The following is a 15,926-nucleotide window of genomic DNA, read 5'->3' on the forward strand; positions in this document are numbered from 1 at the left end:
AGGTCCCTTCCGACCCTAAATCTATGAAACTATGAAACCTTCTCTGGCTTCCTTCTTTTTCTGGGGGAGAGAAGCTGAAGGGACTTGGCCCTGACTAGGCTCTTGGCAAAGGTGCCTCCTTCCCTCACAGATGGCAGGGCACAGCAACAAGACATTTTGTAAGAGGGAGGACACAGACTCTTCCTTTAGCTCATTTTGCTCTTGCTTCCCAAAGCAAACGCCTCAGAAGCAGAGTGTAGTGCCCCCCTATTCCCCTCCCCCCCCCACCCTGCAAAGGCAAAACACAGTCAGGGGCCAAAACTAGGAATTAAACCCATTACTGTTATATTGTTACTTTATATGCATAAATACAACCAAAGGTGGACAAATATGCAGTGTGGCAAATGGAAGAGAGAATTGTGTCTTCCTCTTCACCTTGAATATCCCTTTAAGAGGTGAGACAAGTAAATTTCATAACCTTTAGTGACTGCACTGGAAAGTTTAAACCAACTAAGGGGTAATTGTTCTTAGACATTTTATGAGACTGCAGTTGGTAATGCATAATCCATCAGAATCTGTTAAGGTTGTCATATTAAAAGAGAAAGGGTTAGTGTTTTTGTTAAATTAGTTTGCCATATTTGGTAATGTATTATCACAGGCAATTTCTGATAGATGTTTAATCCATTGCACTTTTTAAAAGGAAGGAAATTAACTATATTCTGTATGGCTATAAATGAATCTAATGCTTGTTATTGGAAATTTTGATTGATTTGGGCTCAGTCCTCCAAGGATTCAATAAAATTTAAAGATGCTGAGCACTTAACAGGATTGACTTTTTATCCTTGAGCTCTGTGATATAAATGTAACATTCCCAAATAACAGATAAATGTTTCATGTGCTCATCTAAAAATTACTTATTCCACAAAGCAATGTAATGTATTTTTAAAACCTCAAGTGTTCACATTTGGAAAAAAAAGAATACTTCAGACATCTGGTACAGTTAAAGCATGTTATCTTTTGAAATACCTGGCATACATTTTCTGCATAAAAATATGAAATAAAATTGCATATATATTTAATGGATCATTTTTAAACATTATTAAGGTCCAGCAGAATAAGGCACAAAAAGGAAATAAAATACAAAACACTCACAGAAGTTACTGCATTGTTTTAAACTGAACATAGCAAAATTCAAGTAGTTCTGAATATGCTCATTTCTTGCAACAGGAATATATTTCTTATGTTGCTGTTTCCACTTTTGAAGTCTGATGTACAAACATTAATAAGTTTAATCTAGTTAAGGCAATATACCTTCTGCGTTAATTACAGTTAGATTGACAGTTGTTTCAGAGACAGTTAAAAAGTAAGGCTTTTCTAAGTGTACTTTGATCAGAATCTAAAGAATGAACAGATCCCAAGAAAGTGATAAATTACAGATTTAGACCTGAGTCATTCAAAGACTTACACACGATTAATTTTATACACACAAATAGTACCGAGGACTTTAAAGGAACTATTCATGTACATAAAGTTATGCGCATTTTTAAAGTCTTTGCAGTGAAGTACTAGCAGATCTTATGTCTATACAGTATCCCCACCTAACATCAGTGGGTGGGCAACAGGTTCTAACTAGGAGTCCAACTACAGAGCCACCAGTCTCTCTCATGAACTGATAACTCATTTAGTATGTGAATATAAGCTACATAGCAACAGACAGATATAACCGCAAGTGGCAAATAGAAAATTTAAGATATATTTAGTTTTTGCTAGTTATGAAGTTTACATAAAGTATCAGAGTGTTCTAGACATATGTTTTGAGGGAGGTAAGAGGCAAGAACTTTAGTATGAAGCTAATCATGCAGCAGGGAAACTCATTCTCTTTGCTTGTGTTTTACTGATTGCAGCCTCAAATGAAATAAAAATCAAATAACATTGTTAACAGCTTCTCATTTTTGCACAGAAAATGAGATTTTTGGTATCTTTACTTCCTCCCTAAAGTTTCAGCTAGTTTCTTCAGTCTCTTCTTCAGTTCCAAGGGAAACTTCTCATAGCACTTCTTGCAGACAGGCTTCATATCAAACTCAACAAACTTGTTCCTAAAAATCGTAAAGCAAAATATAACTTTAGTGAAAGGAATTTTGAAGATGTCTCATAATGTTATAAAAATAAAAGATACTTAAACCACTATGAGGATTTTTACTTACATATGGAACACAAATTACAAATAATAAAATGAGACAGCACATGCAGACATACCTGAATCTAGATTTTATTTTAAAGGGCACATACTATTATACACATGACTATTTATGCCTGTGTTTTTGAGTAATGTTAAGGAAGAAAGACCCAAGTTCAGAAGAATCTGGGTTTCTTTAAACCTGGCTTGTTGAATCTTGGTTCCTTCACTAAAGAAGACAAACTAGGTTTTGAAAAATGGTGCTAAGTGCACACCAGGCATATAATCAATGCACAGACACACACACATAAATAGTATACTAGTGTATATACTCTATATATACTACAAGTAGATAGATCATAAACACACTATTAGTAGATATATCATATATAGTATATATATGAGAGATAATATATTAGAGAGCAAGAAGAAAAAGAAAATGAAGTAAATAACTGAAGTGAAGAAACAATTTTGTACTGTACTTTAACTGCAAAACATTGGGATTGACCAAAAAAAAAAAAAGATTATACAATTATCTGAACTCCTCTACCTACACAAATAGCCTACATATACTTTTTGTACCTCAGTAAGGCCAGTTACCTTATCAGACTGCTTTATGCCTTTTCTAACAGCTTTGAAATTGATGACTCCTAGTCCATTTTACCAATTATGCAGTCGGACATGGGAAGGCCTGATTTGGTACAACATGCAGTGATGTATAATTAAACAATGAATTGTAAACATATTAGTACAGATATGGGATACATTTTCAAAATTCTTCACATTTCCATTAGTAAAAACCTATCTTGTTTGAATATTGGCACAGGCTATTATGAAGACAACAGAAATTGCTATACTGGATTGAAGCATGGGCCATCTTGTTAAACATCCTGTTTCTGGCAATCAACAATACCAGCTGCTTTTAGAGGAAAGTAGAAGAAACCCTATAGCTATGGGTTAATCTGTCCAGACAGGACGTGCTATTGTGTCAACAAAATAATGAAATGCTGCTGTCAAATGCCACCAAACATACTGGAAAAGTAAAGCGCTATGTAATATTTTCTGACTACACTGGTAGTATATTAGGTTACTTAAAACACGTAGTACTGCTTTCCAGATATAAACTGAATTCTCAAGTTTGCTTTGCCTATATTTTAACTATCTGTTGTATTTTTAAAAATGGAAATGGTTTTCTGATTATTAATCCATGGAGGAAAAAATTATTTGTTTTCCCACAAGATTTCATGTCACTTTGGAACAATATGATGGTTTGTAATAGGAGACTCTGGCAACCCTTTTATTTAGGAGTAATGATTTATAAGTGGCTCCAAAAACAAGGAACATATGAATTGTAAGAAACAAGTTCAGTGCTATTCAGAAGGTGGCTGGATAGAGCTTCTAATACATGAATTTAGACAGTCCCCTGTTTGGGTAATGAATTAAGATTAAGATAAGAACAAGAGCTCCTAACGTACAGTAATTAAAAATGCAGTGCAATATTAATGTTTCAGTGAAAAAATCTTAACTGGAAAATGGAATTTGAATACAACATTGTTTTCAGGGACTGGTATTTTTAAGCTGATAAAAAGACCAGCTTTAAAAACATGAATTTAAGTACTAAGTGTCCACTCAAAACTATGCAGCCTCTATACTTGCATCCCTGAGGTTTTTAAACACAAAACTACATTTGAGATACAGGTCAATATTCAAACTCTGTGCCCAAATGCCTGTTTGCACGTGTACTTAATTGTGCTTAGAAACCTTGGGCAATTTGGGAGGTTGAAGCCTGAGTGCTGAACATTGTAGTGAAGCATTAACATAATCTGTTAAAAAAATTAAGAAGCTTCAAACACAAATTTCCACATTTTCTAGTTGTGTTAATAAGAGGAATATCACAAGATTTGTTTCTTGCAAGAATGGCCAAAACTTAATATTAAAATTAGTATTAAAGATTTCAAGTTGTATAGGAAAATTAATCATTGTGTTATTTTCAGTTATCACAGATACATGCAAAAATGAAAAGAATATCCATTAACACTAACCAAAGAAGAAAGGAACAGAGGTGGTAAGAGGAGGAAAAGGAAAGTTTACAAACAGACTGGCTTTTTCTTTTTCTGCTTGTCTTTATCCTTCGCTTCTCGCTCCCGTTTGGCTAGTCGCCGCTTAAATTCTTCAGGCATTTTCTCGTAACAATGTTTGCAGACAGGCTTTAGATCAATTTCAACAAACTTATCCCTTTTGATAGGGCAAGGAAGAAACAAAGGAAAGAACAGCGAAAGAGTTATAAAGTAATCTTAGCTGAAGAAAGAACTGACCAGAAAGCAGAAGTAGATTTAAAAGGAATAAATGTAATAAAAGAGAAGAACATGGATGTCATTTATGAAAGGCTGTCTGTTTTTTGTACCACTGCAGTTAAACAACATCATTATGTATCAGCATTTAAAGATGACCTTTGACCCATTTTGAAACATCACAGATATTTTCATCATCTTAAACTATCTGATAAACTTACTTGAGTGTTAATTTAGTGTTGCAAGTGGAACAAGAGAAACAGTTGACACACCATGCCTTATTCAGAGCAGAGACAACTACAGAGAAGGGGAGAAAGACATTACTTTCAGTTCAATAAACAGAGGCATTTGTTAAAAAAAATGAAAAATTGCACAATTCGTAGGACATACAGTTGAGGAGCTTATGGTGATGAAAGATTAAAATTAAGGAGAAACCTGGGGATGATCATAACAATAAAAGGGAGATAAGGAAACACACAAATATTTTGTAGGTAAATGCTGGGTAACCTGGGACAGTGGTCTCCAAATTGCATCAATTTGTTTAGGCTGACCCTGAACTAGTTATGATTCTATTTTAGCAAGGTATTTATTTATCATTTTGAAATAGCTCCACACTGGCAGGGTTTAATTTTGATTTGAGATCAAAGTTGCTTTGTACATTTGTCAGTCTCTTTTTTTCCTACACCTTTTTCTCTCTCCTATCTCTTTCCACTTTTCTTCTCTCTCTCCCATGCCAAAGTTTGTCTCCTCTCCCCTTCTTGCTTGATTAGTAGATGTAGCACAAACATATGATAATACTATTCTATTAAAATGCATCCCAGAATGAAACAGATGACCTGTTTTGCAGTTGTAATCAGTTATTTTCTTTTACAGTAGTTGCTGCCACAAATTAAACATTTCTCCCTGAAGGAACATGGTGCTAGTTGTGCACTGTATCCTCTTCAGCTTTAGGGTGCTAGTTGTCCAGTGAATGCCAAAATATTCCACTGCTTGTCTAAGTAATCCTTATCCAACAGATAGTGGACACAGTCCCTCATGGAGGTAGTCCTTTTCAAAGTAACCCCCCTGAGACACAGTCAATTATCCTGTTACAGGCAATCCTCTGCCTTATCGGTTCATTCATTTTCCATCTCTGGTAGAATAAAACTGAACAAACTTCATTCCTGAATACAGTGTTTTATTATGCATGTGTATTCAGGAATAAAAGAATGGCTATAAAATAATGGTTAAAAGTGTGCAGACAACAATGACATTACATACTGCAATCTGCTCAATTTAGCATCGAGAACCTATGATATGAAACACAGTACACAGTAGAAACATGAAGGTACCTAATTATCACTTAATCCAAATTAACTGTTTTCTTTTTGCAGCACTTCAGTGAAGTCAAATACTTCCTTCAAGACAACTCCTACATTGTTGTTTTATAGATACATTATTCTATAATACTGAAAATATATGGGTTCCTCCTTTACTGATGCTACAATCCATGATACGATCTCATCTTAAGAAGACTAAGTCTTGTTTCACAGGTAGTGGTAGTGGCCTTGCTGATGCTAACACTGGTATATGGTACTTCTTCAGCCAGATGGTATTGTAAGGTAAATATTAATTTTGTATTATTGCATTGTTTTGATTATAAAATTTAACTTTTCCCCTCAAAAAAAAACAAAACACTTTTTACTAATACAGGAGGTTAATTTATAATCTGATCAATACGATACTGTTGTGCAGAGCCTATGACCCCCTGCAAAGCTTAAGGGTGCTGCACAGGATCTTCCGTTTCATCACCACCATGCTGGAGCAGACATCCTTGTGTGGAACCTTTAAGGGCCAAACTGCCTGGCTCTTAAAGGTTCCACCCAGGTTTGTCCACACAGTGGCAGAGGAGTGGCAGGCATTGCTTACATGGATAAATCCCACGACTGGGTGACTGATTGCCACTACCCCACAGTTCCTGCAGATGTCCTTGTTCTGCTGCACTGGAATGGGAGCAAGGTAAGGACTTGGTGTCAAGCTGAGGTTTCCAGACTCCATGCTCTAACACAGGGAGCTGGGAAGCAGCGGGTTCCCGGTCCTGGACACTCCCTGTTGCAGGTCACTACTGTAGCCACAGAAGAGCCCATAGCATGGTTGGAAACAATACAGAGTTCTGATGGAACACCCCCTGTTTCACTGCAAGTTGGTAAAAATGAATATTGAAGCACTTGAGATTCAACACATTAGCATTTTCCAACAAAACAAAAACACACAACAAGGCCTGAAGATCCCCATAAGATCACCCACTTTCCCTCTCCTTACATATCTCAGAAAAATTCAGATCTGAATCCAGAGTGTTGGCTCAGATGTGCCCACGGCATTTAAATGCAGAACTGCAATTCAAATCTGCTCCTATCAGGCCTGTCTTAGTTTAAACCACTAAGTTGTTTCCATTTAACTAAAAATATTTGTCTTGATAAATGTATCACCATGGAATTTTAAGCTGGAGGCAATATGATGATGAGTCTTGGGCAAAATGCTTTGGCACAGAAGAAGCTTAGTTTAGCATTTTTAGTACATACAACCCTTTGGGTCCTTCCCTTGATTAGTTGATTCTCCTCTAGGATTTTGTAAAATAAATAAAATTTCAAAGTGTTTGATTTGTAGTTATCAAGCTACACACAGTGGAAATTTTTTTCCTAAAATTAATCCTGAAAATGAGGAGTTGGTTTATAATCAGAACAATATGGTACTTCAAAATTCTGCAGCAGCTTGTCTCAGTTTGATGTCAAACAGCCACTGTATTTCTAGGACATGTGCTCTCTTTTAGTGCTAACCTTTTCCAGCATTAGCCAGATTTTTTAAGGATATTTAGGGCTGCTTAATATACAGATACTTGGGAGTGAGGGTGAGGCATTTGAATTAGAGTGGTTTCCGGAGAGCCACTCTAATTAAAATGCTGCAGTGTCACATGTATTAAAACCTTGCGTATTTAAAAGCAGCCATGAGACGCTTTAACTAAAGCTCACTTGAAGAGCTGTAGTTAAAGTGATCCCACAACTATTCTGAAAGGCAAGAGGGGGGAAGGAGGTGGCATAATACACATGACACTGTGGTGATGCCAGTTCTAATTAGAATGTGAAACAGACTCGATTAATCGATTAATTGAGTCTGCTCTGATGTTTTCTAATTAGAACGCATGGGAGCATGTCCATAGGCAGCCTAAGTGCCTAATTATGGAGGTAAGCATCTAATAGGAATTACAAAAGTTTCTAAGAACCTAATTCCCATTGAAATAGAAATATGGTGCTTAGGTGCTTTGAAAAATGTGGCTAGGTACCTATGTGTAACTTTAGGTGCCTACTTTTAACAATCTGAATTTTAGGCTCCAGTCATTTAGAGTGACTGTATATGAACTTCTGTATCTGTACAGAGCTCCATTAAAGCCAGAAGGGCTCCAAACAAATGCAGGAACTGCCTGCCTGCCTACATCATATTCCATGACTGGGGCCATAGTGTTTTACACTCATGAGTGAAATGGAATGATTTAGAAAAATACAAATTTGGAGAGGGATAATTAGACATAATCATCACTTCTAAAGAGAAAACACACATCTTCACTTTTACTGGTGCCTCATTTAGTTACTGCTTCTTGTGAAATGATTTGATAAGAAAATGAAACGAGAGAAGTGTTTACCATCTCCTTCAATCACACGATTACAGTGGAAACAAACATCGCCAAACAGCTGTAGATGGAGAAAAAAATGCTATGAATTTATCCCGGGTTGATTCTTAAACAACCAAATAATTATGTTACAGCATAGGGACATTAACACAGCTCTACTTAGCTCAGTATGATAAAAAGAATGCTGGGGAAAAAATTTAAAGCCACTTTCTACTTCCTTTTGTTACAAACAAGACTGTAAAATTTTATCAATTTTAATAATATACAATCTGTTCTTTTCCACTCCACTAATCCTGTTTCATTTTTTCATTTCTCTTATCTGGCACATTTAAAATATGCTAGTCAATTTCTTTTATCATTAACTTACAGTTGATTTAACTTTCAGGTTCACAGTCATGACTAGAACCATGTCTTCATGTTTCTGTTGCCAGCATTGCGGGGAAATACCCATGTCTTTTTGCTTTTGATTTTATAAAAACATATATTACAAGAGCTAGTTCCTTTTGGGCCAAGCAAACAAATATAGTTGTTAACATCTATAGGTTATGGCATTTATCCTTTACATATCATCAGTATTTACAACTATCAGTATTTCAATCATCAATCCATCAAAACTATCTTTAGAACTATAGCATTTATTATTTTTTATTTGCAAAAAGTTACGCACATGATACTTTTCAAGTTGCTTGTGCTTCAAATAGTTGTAGTGAATTAATTTTAAAAGATAAACAGACAATATATGTAGTCTGTTCATCTTGCCAGTTATGTGAAGCTTAACATGGATATGCAAGGAACCTGAGGAAGGGCACTTGATGGCCAAAAGCCTGTCCAACCACTCTCCCAATTATACAGCTGGTCCAATAAAAGGCATCACAAAAAATCCTTGTCTCTTGTACACTTCCTGGACCATCACGGCTGTAGTGACATTATGACTCTGCTATAAAATAAGTGGATCTGTGGAAAGAAGGACCAACTATAAACATGTACAAAAATAAAAGTGGTCACTAGGTGGTGTCTTCTGACAAATGTATTTGGTGTTTGCAGCTTCAGGAGATGAAAAAGTTACCAGCTGAGCAGCACAGCACATCTTCATATAGAATTCTATTATTTGACAGTAATAGCTGTAAGGAAAGCCAAGCTCTTGATTAAGGCCTAGTGTTAAACCCCTGCTACTGAGTAACAAGATTTTCTTTAGATTCTTGGAAAAGATTGGAGGTTATCTGCGCCACTGAACAGATGCACAAACCTTGCAAACACCAGGAAGCTCAGGGCAGTCCTAAGTCAGTAATAATGATGGATTTGAAAAATAACTGCAAACTATCTCAGGCATACTTTGTAATAAGTCTTAGAATCTTGTTGAAATACCTGAATCAGTTCTAGAAAAGCATTTAAATACTTATATATGAATGACAAAAACATATCCAAGATTACAATTATGAACAAGATGCACATAAATGGTTGTGAAATGGCCACACTGAGCCCTTCCTATTATTATTTCTTTCCTACCAATAAAGCAATTTGATTAATTGTGAATTTATCAGTGGACAAATGCAAAATGCAACCTCACCTGATTGTAGTGGGTTTCACAATATGCCAAGCCCTTCCTCTCATAGTGACGATGACCAAGGAATGGCTTTTCACACTTTGCGCAAACAAAATGCTGTAAATCAAATGTTACAAATCACCTTCAGATTAGTGGTGCTAATGAAAATTTTTTTGGAAACAAATACACAAATAAGGGTTCAGGATTATTAAAGGAAAGTCTCCTAGCTGTTCCTTCTTAGACTTTAGAAATTTAATGTTAAGATCAAGTAAACATGAAATACTGCTCCTTTTAAGATCTGGCACTTCAAATTTCATGGACTAAATAAAATAAAATATGAAACTGAAAAGGTTTTGGATATTACTAACTAATATCATGAAGCTAGCTTGTAGAAACATTATTACAAAGTTTCTTGCTTAGTGTTCATCTCCCCACTTCTTTGTCTATATTTGCACTTAGTTTCTACAGTTTCAAGAGAGATTTTTTAGATCTACCAGAGACCTTCCAGAAATTTCCATAATTCTCACTCAAAGTACAAGAAATATCAAAGCAGCACATTTTTTTAAATAGGAGCTGCACGTATGATGACAATTAAAAGATACAATGTAGAACGTATGGCAAACTATTTTGTAGAATGTTCTGATCCTTTTTATTAACACTAACTCACAAAATCCAAGGAAGTATATTCAGACCACCATTTTGTAAAACGCAATACACCAGCTGAGGATTACCTCCACATGCCACTGTTTGCCCATAGCATTCACCACACGTCCTTCAATTGGTCTTCTACATGCTCCACAGATAGGAACACCCATTTTATCATGGCAAGGCAAGCAATATAATTCTCCCTTCAACTCACGGGCATCAGCACTAAGTTCCTTCCTGTTGAAAAATTAATTGACGAGTAATACAAAGAAGCTGATACTACAGACAGTTTCACTAATATGTATTCTTAAGCACAGGATTTACTTTTATGAATTTATTTTAAAAGGTTTATTTACAGTAAATAATAGTCTTACTCAAAAATGAAGTTACAACATAGTGCCTAGTTCTGGGACTTTTGTCCTCAGGACTAACTACTTCTATTGGCAACTCAGAACCATTAAGTATCATACATTAAATTGTTTTAAATATATGGTAGTTTTCTCATTTGCTTACATGTCACAAGAGCATTTTGCAAACTATAGGCATATTGGAGTAAATTCAGTTCCCAGTGCTACTGAAGTAAATCAACTATAGTTGACACATTCTGGATTTATACAAATATAACTGAGAAAAAAAAATATTCAATCATCTGTGTTTCCATTAATGCTCCATGTCCTACCAAGCTTCAAGGAAAAAGAAATATGCATTCATATTTCATGGTCATATTTATTCTCTTCCAATCACAGGATCTCATCTATGTTTCTTAGTGTTACTTTGTAACCTGGATGATAAATCTGAATAGTTATGTCATTGAGAAAATATAAACTTTAAAGCTGATGGCACTCCGAGGTGATATGATTTGGTTACTCTTGCTTTAGGATAACAGATCCTTTTTCCAACTGATCTTTCCTGTCTATTTATCCTATATATCTCCAATGAGAAATTCCCTTCCTACTTCCTGAATGTCCAGCTACAAACAACTAGTATGCCTGTGTTATAGCTCCTACTATCTCCAACCACAGTATCTCAGTGAAAAGCTGTGGCTAGCTGTTCTACACTGGAGTCTAATGTTAAAAAAAAACCCAAAATTTGTTATGCACTCTATTAGTGATCTCTCTGTCTGGTGCCTATTTGGGATGAGGAATACCTCTCCCACCCAGCTGTTAGAGAAGCCATTTTGAAAATCCACAGTTTTTATGAAGTACATCAAGATCCATACTAGTGTTGTATAGCTTTCTAGCAGCTGTCACAGCAGTCTGCAAAATTCAGGCATGTATCTCAGTCCTGAAGTCAAGAATAGGCTGCTGCAGCCAAAGACAGAAGTAGTAGTAAAAGCAGCCAAACAGGAAGTGATGTATATGTGAGGAAGAAAACTGTACTTTTCCCATTTGTTTTCAAGAAACTCAGAAAAACATATAACTAACTGGGATTTCCAAATTTACCATGACTTAAAAAAGGACTTGTGGCCCCCTCTATACATTAGAGGTATTGCACAGTTAACCAGCTAACTGAGCAATTACCTTGAGACCAGCTACACATGCAAAGTATATATCATGTCATAAAAAACTCCAACCAGCTTGAAAATGTGTACTAACTTTATAGCTGGTTGCTATTGAGCTTTCATTTGTACATGTATCAGGGTCTCCCAAATATTGATGGTATGTCTGATGACATATCAAGTGATGGAGAACCTACCATGCAGACAAGTAACCTGTCCTAATAGTTAGCCACCCTCCTTGTTACAACTGACTGGATTTCTTTAATGGGTTGTAGGGTGGACGAGCTTCTGTCCAGTCTCTTAGCTCCTCCTGGATCTTCCTGCCACCATTTAAAACTCAGTCACATTCCAAAATGAACTTCTTTTCTTCCCTCTTAATTTCTCTCCAACTTTTCCCTCCATTTTTTTCAAAACTTGTCCATGGAATGCAACTTCAGTTTTATCTTCAACCTCTCTCCCCCCACCCCCCATATTCAATCGCATTATATCTGCTCACTCTGTCTTGTGAACTGTAACCAAAAATGGTCATGTTCACCCTAGTGAAACCCTTGTCTATGTCTACAGCTGCAAACTGTGGCTATAAGTATAGCCACCACCTCTCCCCTGCTACTTTCTTGTCCCCTAGCTTTCATTTAGACCCATTAGTTGGTTCCCAGATTTCTGGAATCCAAAAACACAAACATCTTCTGTTTGAGCTAAAAAGATGCAGTCCATCAGCTGACAGGCATTTGCAGACTCAATGCTTAACACACACGTTGAGCTTGTAGAGGGAACGTGGAGGCACACTATTAGCATAGGGTGCTCAAGGCTGCACTTTAAAATGCAAATAGGCAAAATAAATAAAACTAGCATTTCTTAATTATTTCTCCCTTTCCAGAATGCAGTTACCCGCAGTTGGCACAGTTGAAGTGATCTGGATGGTAAGGATCATTCTTGAAGATGAGAGGCTGTTCATCAATAATAGCATGGCACTTCTGGCAAATGTATTTCCCCAAGCCCCTCGCTTTTTCCCGGTTGTGACAAGGGCGGCAAAGATGCCTAAAAACAGTAGAAAAGGAAAAAAAAACAGTATCAGTAAGTAAAGATATCTGGGAACTTTACTTATAAAATATCTATTCAAACTTCACTTCAATCAGCTGTCTGCTAGACATAGAAACCTTTAAGGGTTTCCTTTGTGGTAAATCATGCTTAAGATAAGTAAAGGTAATTTTATTCCATTCACTGATGGAATCGTTGTTCTGTTCTCTTGTGTTTAGTCAAAAAAGTGGAATTAAAATGTGCTAAAATGTTGTGTTGTTGACTGGTTTTACTCTGTGAATCTTAAAGTTCAGATTGGAAGCTTAATGTTAATTTCAGCCCTCATTCTGCCAATACTTACTGACAAGCTTAAATTTAACTAGATGAAATCAATGGAATGGCCCATGTGCACCAAAACATACTACTGAAGGGTACAGGCCCTAGCGACAGACTCTGAAACACTCACTCACACTGAATAGTATCTCCCTCCTAGAGGAGTCCTGCAGAAGTTATTTGGACTACTCATGGAGTGTCCCAAATCAGATAAAGGCATCAGAATCTGCACCATGGTGGGTTAGAAAGAAAAGGCGGTTGGAAAAGGTGGCTTGGAAAGAAAAGCCTGTAAATAAGACCAGAATATTTGTGAGTAAACCAAACAATTGCTTTTTTCCTATGTATAAGGGTGAACTCCATAATGAAGAAATAAACAACAGAAAATTAAAAGCCCTGATTGCAGCCACATACTTCATTCTGAAGAAGTACTCAGAGAACCCTAGAGAGGTGTTAGGTAGATGTGTACAGAAATTGCTGAAGTGGCTATTATCACAGCACCTGTGTCTCTGAAGCATTAGCTACTGGAATCATACTAGAAAGTATCTGACATCCCACATGAAAGAATTAATGGAATATACCTGAATACTCAAAACACACTATCAAAACATTCTCCCCCTATTATGTACCCAAGTGACCTAAAGTAAAAGATATACCCAGAAGGTGACCCTGTAGGAAGTCTGGAGATGAAGTGGTTCATTTGTTGGCATTTTCTAAGTGTTTAAAAAAAAAAAAATCAAGAATTCTTAATGTTGACATTTCCTTTTTGTGCTGCATTCTCTGCGTACGAGGCATTCTTGAATCCTTGTCCCATAAAGGTACCTTACGTGTAAAGAGAGACACTTCAGTTATATTCACTCCCTTTACTGTCATTTTTTAAAGCTGAGATAAGGTCAGCTACAGATTTTGGGAAGCCTTTATCATCACCAGTACAGAACAGGCCAAGGGTTTACCTGCCAGCATTCTTGACAAATCCAATATCAGCCAGCACTTGTTGGCAAATATCACAGCAGAAGCATTCTGGATGCCAGCTATTGTTCATGGCTTTAATAACACGACCAATAATGAACTCACCTGCAGGTAAATAAAATACCAAGATATTAAAAAGTATAAAGTCCTTTTAAATACCAACTCAGACTAAGTAAATAGAAAAAAAACACACAAACAAAAAAACCCAATCCTTCCTTTTGGTTTAAGCCCTATTGCTCCTAAAGCCTGGGTTCTCAACATTATCTTTGGAGATACAACCAAAACAAATTTCTCTGCAAACAAAGCATCTCTCCTCCCATCTCTCACACTCTTTACAACCGTGATTCTCAGTTGGGAAGCTGCAGCATGATGGGGTGCCACAAGATCCCCTTGGGGTGCCTCAATACTGGCCCTGTGCAAGGAGGTGAGTGCACTGCTCAATTCCCACCCTGCCTACCCCAGAGTCCCCTCGATAAGCTTCCCCCTTCCAACCTTTGGCAGCTCCTGCACTGGCTGCTCTGAGCAGCATGCTCTACCACAGACAGATGGGAAGAAGCAAAGATGCATTTTTCAGGTCAGCTCACTCCCCAGTTCTTTGCAAGCACCCAGGGCTGGTGGGAAGGCAGTGCAGCAGATAGTTTTGGCTCCCAGCATCCGAGACCCTGGAGGAACAGCTGCAGTCATATTTCTCTGGGAAGAGCTTTCCCCCTCAGGTACAGACTGGGGCTCAAAAGGGATTCCGTTCCCTCCTCCCCAAGCCTCATATGTTAAGGGCCCATCATGTGCCACGTTTGTGCATCCTGACCCTCATCCCTTCCAGCTGCATTTCCATTTTGGCCCCAGGGCTGGAGTTCAGGGGCGGATCACCCCTGGGGTAAACAAAGCCAAAAATTGCCCTGCCAGTTCCCAGTCCCTAGTGGTAACCTGGACCCGCATGTGTGTGGAATCCAGATACTGTGCTGGAAGCAAACATTCACAGGGCTAGACAGAACTTGGGGGAGTAGCTTGAAGGGATGACTATTCTACTTACATTATAATATAGCAATAGTGTTAACATCACATTCATTAATAAAATAATGTTTTTATATTATAATATTCATACCATATTCATATTCGTTTTTTTAAATGGGTGTCACCAGATTCTGAAATCTCATGGAGGGATGAATGTCTTTAGTCTAAAAAGATGGTTGTCTTTAGTCAAAAAGACCCACTAATTTACATGCCCTTCTTTATTGACCTCATTTACTATCTGTTTCCCTCTTCCAGTCCTTGAATTTGGTCAGTCCCTGTGAGGTAGAGGATTGATGCACATTGCTGTTTAACTGAAGTGAAGCCTAAACTCTAATTAGTGACATTCCTTGGCTCGTATAATCATAAATTTTGAAGACTGAATTTAACTTAAAAGCTCAGGGAACATTCTGGACATCAGTGGGAAGGACTCTAATGATCTGGAGGACAAATCAGAGATCAAGACATTAAGAGAGCCTAATTTCTAGGCAAAGCTTGTCTGGTTCTACTACCCAAGCAGCATCATGACATCATATGCAAGTCAGCCTGTGATCACTCCCTCCCTCCATTTTGCATATTGTAAATTCAGCAATTGGAACGATTCAGCAAATGAAACTGCAAGGTGTTTTCATAGATTTCATAGATATTAGGGGTTGGAAGGGACCTTTTGAGATCGAGTCTGACTGCAGACCTTGTGAGATCGATATGACTGCAGCCCCCACCACCATAGGCAGGAAGTTAGCTGGGATCAAGTGACCCTAGCAAGAAAAACATCCACATGTTTTTTGAAAGAGTCCAGAGTAGGT

General features: G+C 37.2%; 1 protein-coding gene across 3 annotated transcripts in view; it reads right to left on the bottom strand.

The window, feature by feature from the left end:
• Positions 1-316: 316 nt before the first annotated feature.
• LIMS1 (LIM zinc finger domain containing 1) overlaps positions 317-15,926 on the bottom strand; it is a 76,240-nt gene continuing 60,630 nt past the window's right edge. For all 3 annotated transcript variants that reach the window (XM_019524741.1, XM_019524740.1, XM_019524738.1), the window contains exons 4-10: positions 14,097-14,217; positions 12,685-12,834; positions 10,385-10,535; positions 9,678-9,770; positions 8,123-8,171; positions 4,668-4,743; positions 317-2,075 (exon numbers count right to left, since the gene is read on the bottom strand). In XM_019524741.1, the coding sequence (XP_019380286.1) occupies positions 1,961-2,075; positions 4,668-4,743; positions 8,123-8,171; positions 9,678-9,770; positions 10,385-10,535; positions 12,685-12,834; positions 14,097-14,217 (755 nt within the window). In that variant the 3' untranslated portion in view covers positions 317-1,960. The remainder of the gene's footprint in view (positions 2,076-4,667; positions 4,744-8,122; positions 8,172-9,677; positions 9,771-10,384; positions 10,536-12,684; positions 12,835-14,096; positions 14,218-15,926) is intronic.

Source organism: Gavialis gangeticus, unplaced genomic scaffold (genome assembly GCF_001723915.1).
Source record: "Gavialis gangeticus isolate Ggan-Ray unplaced genomic scaffold, GavGan_comp1, whole genome shotgun sequence".
In the NCBI taxonomy this organism is placed as follows: Eukaryota; Metazoa; Chordata; order Crocodylia; family Gavialidae; genus Gavialis; species Gavialis gangeticus.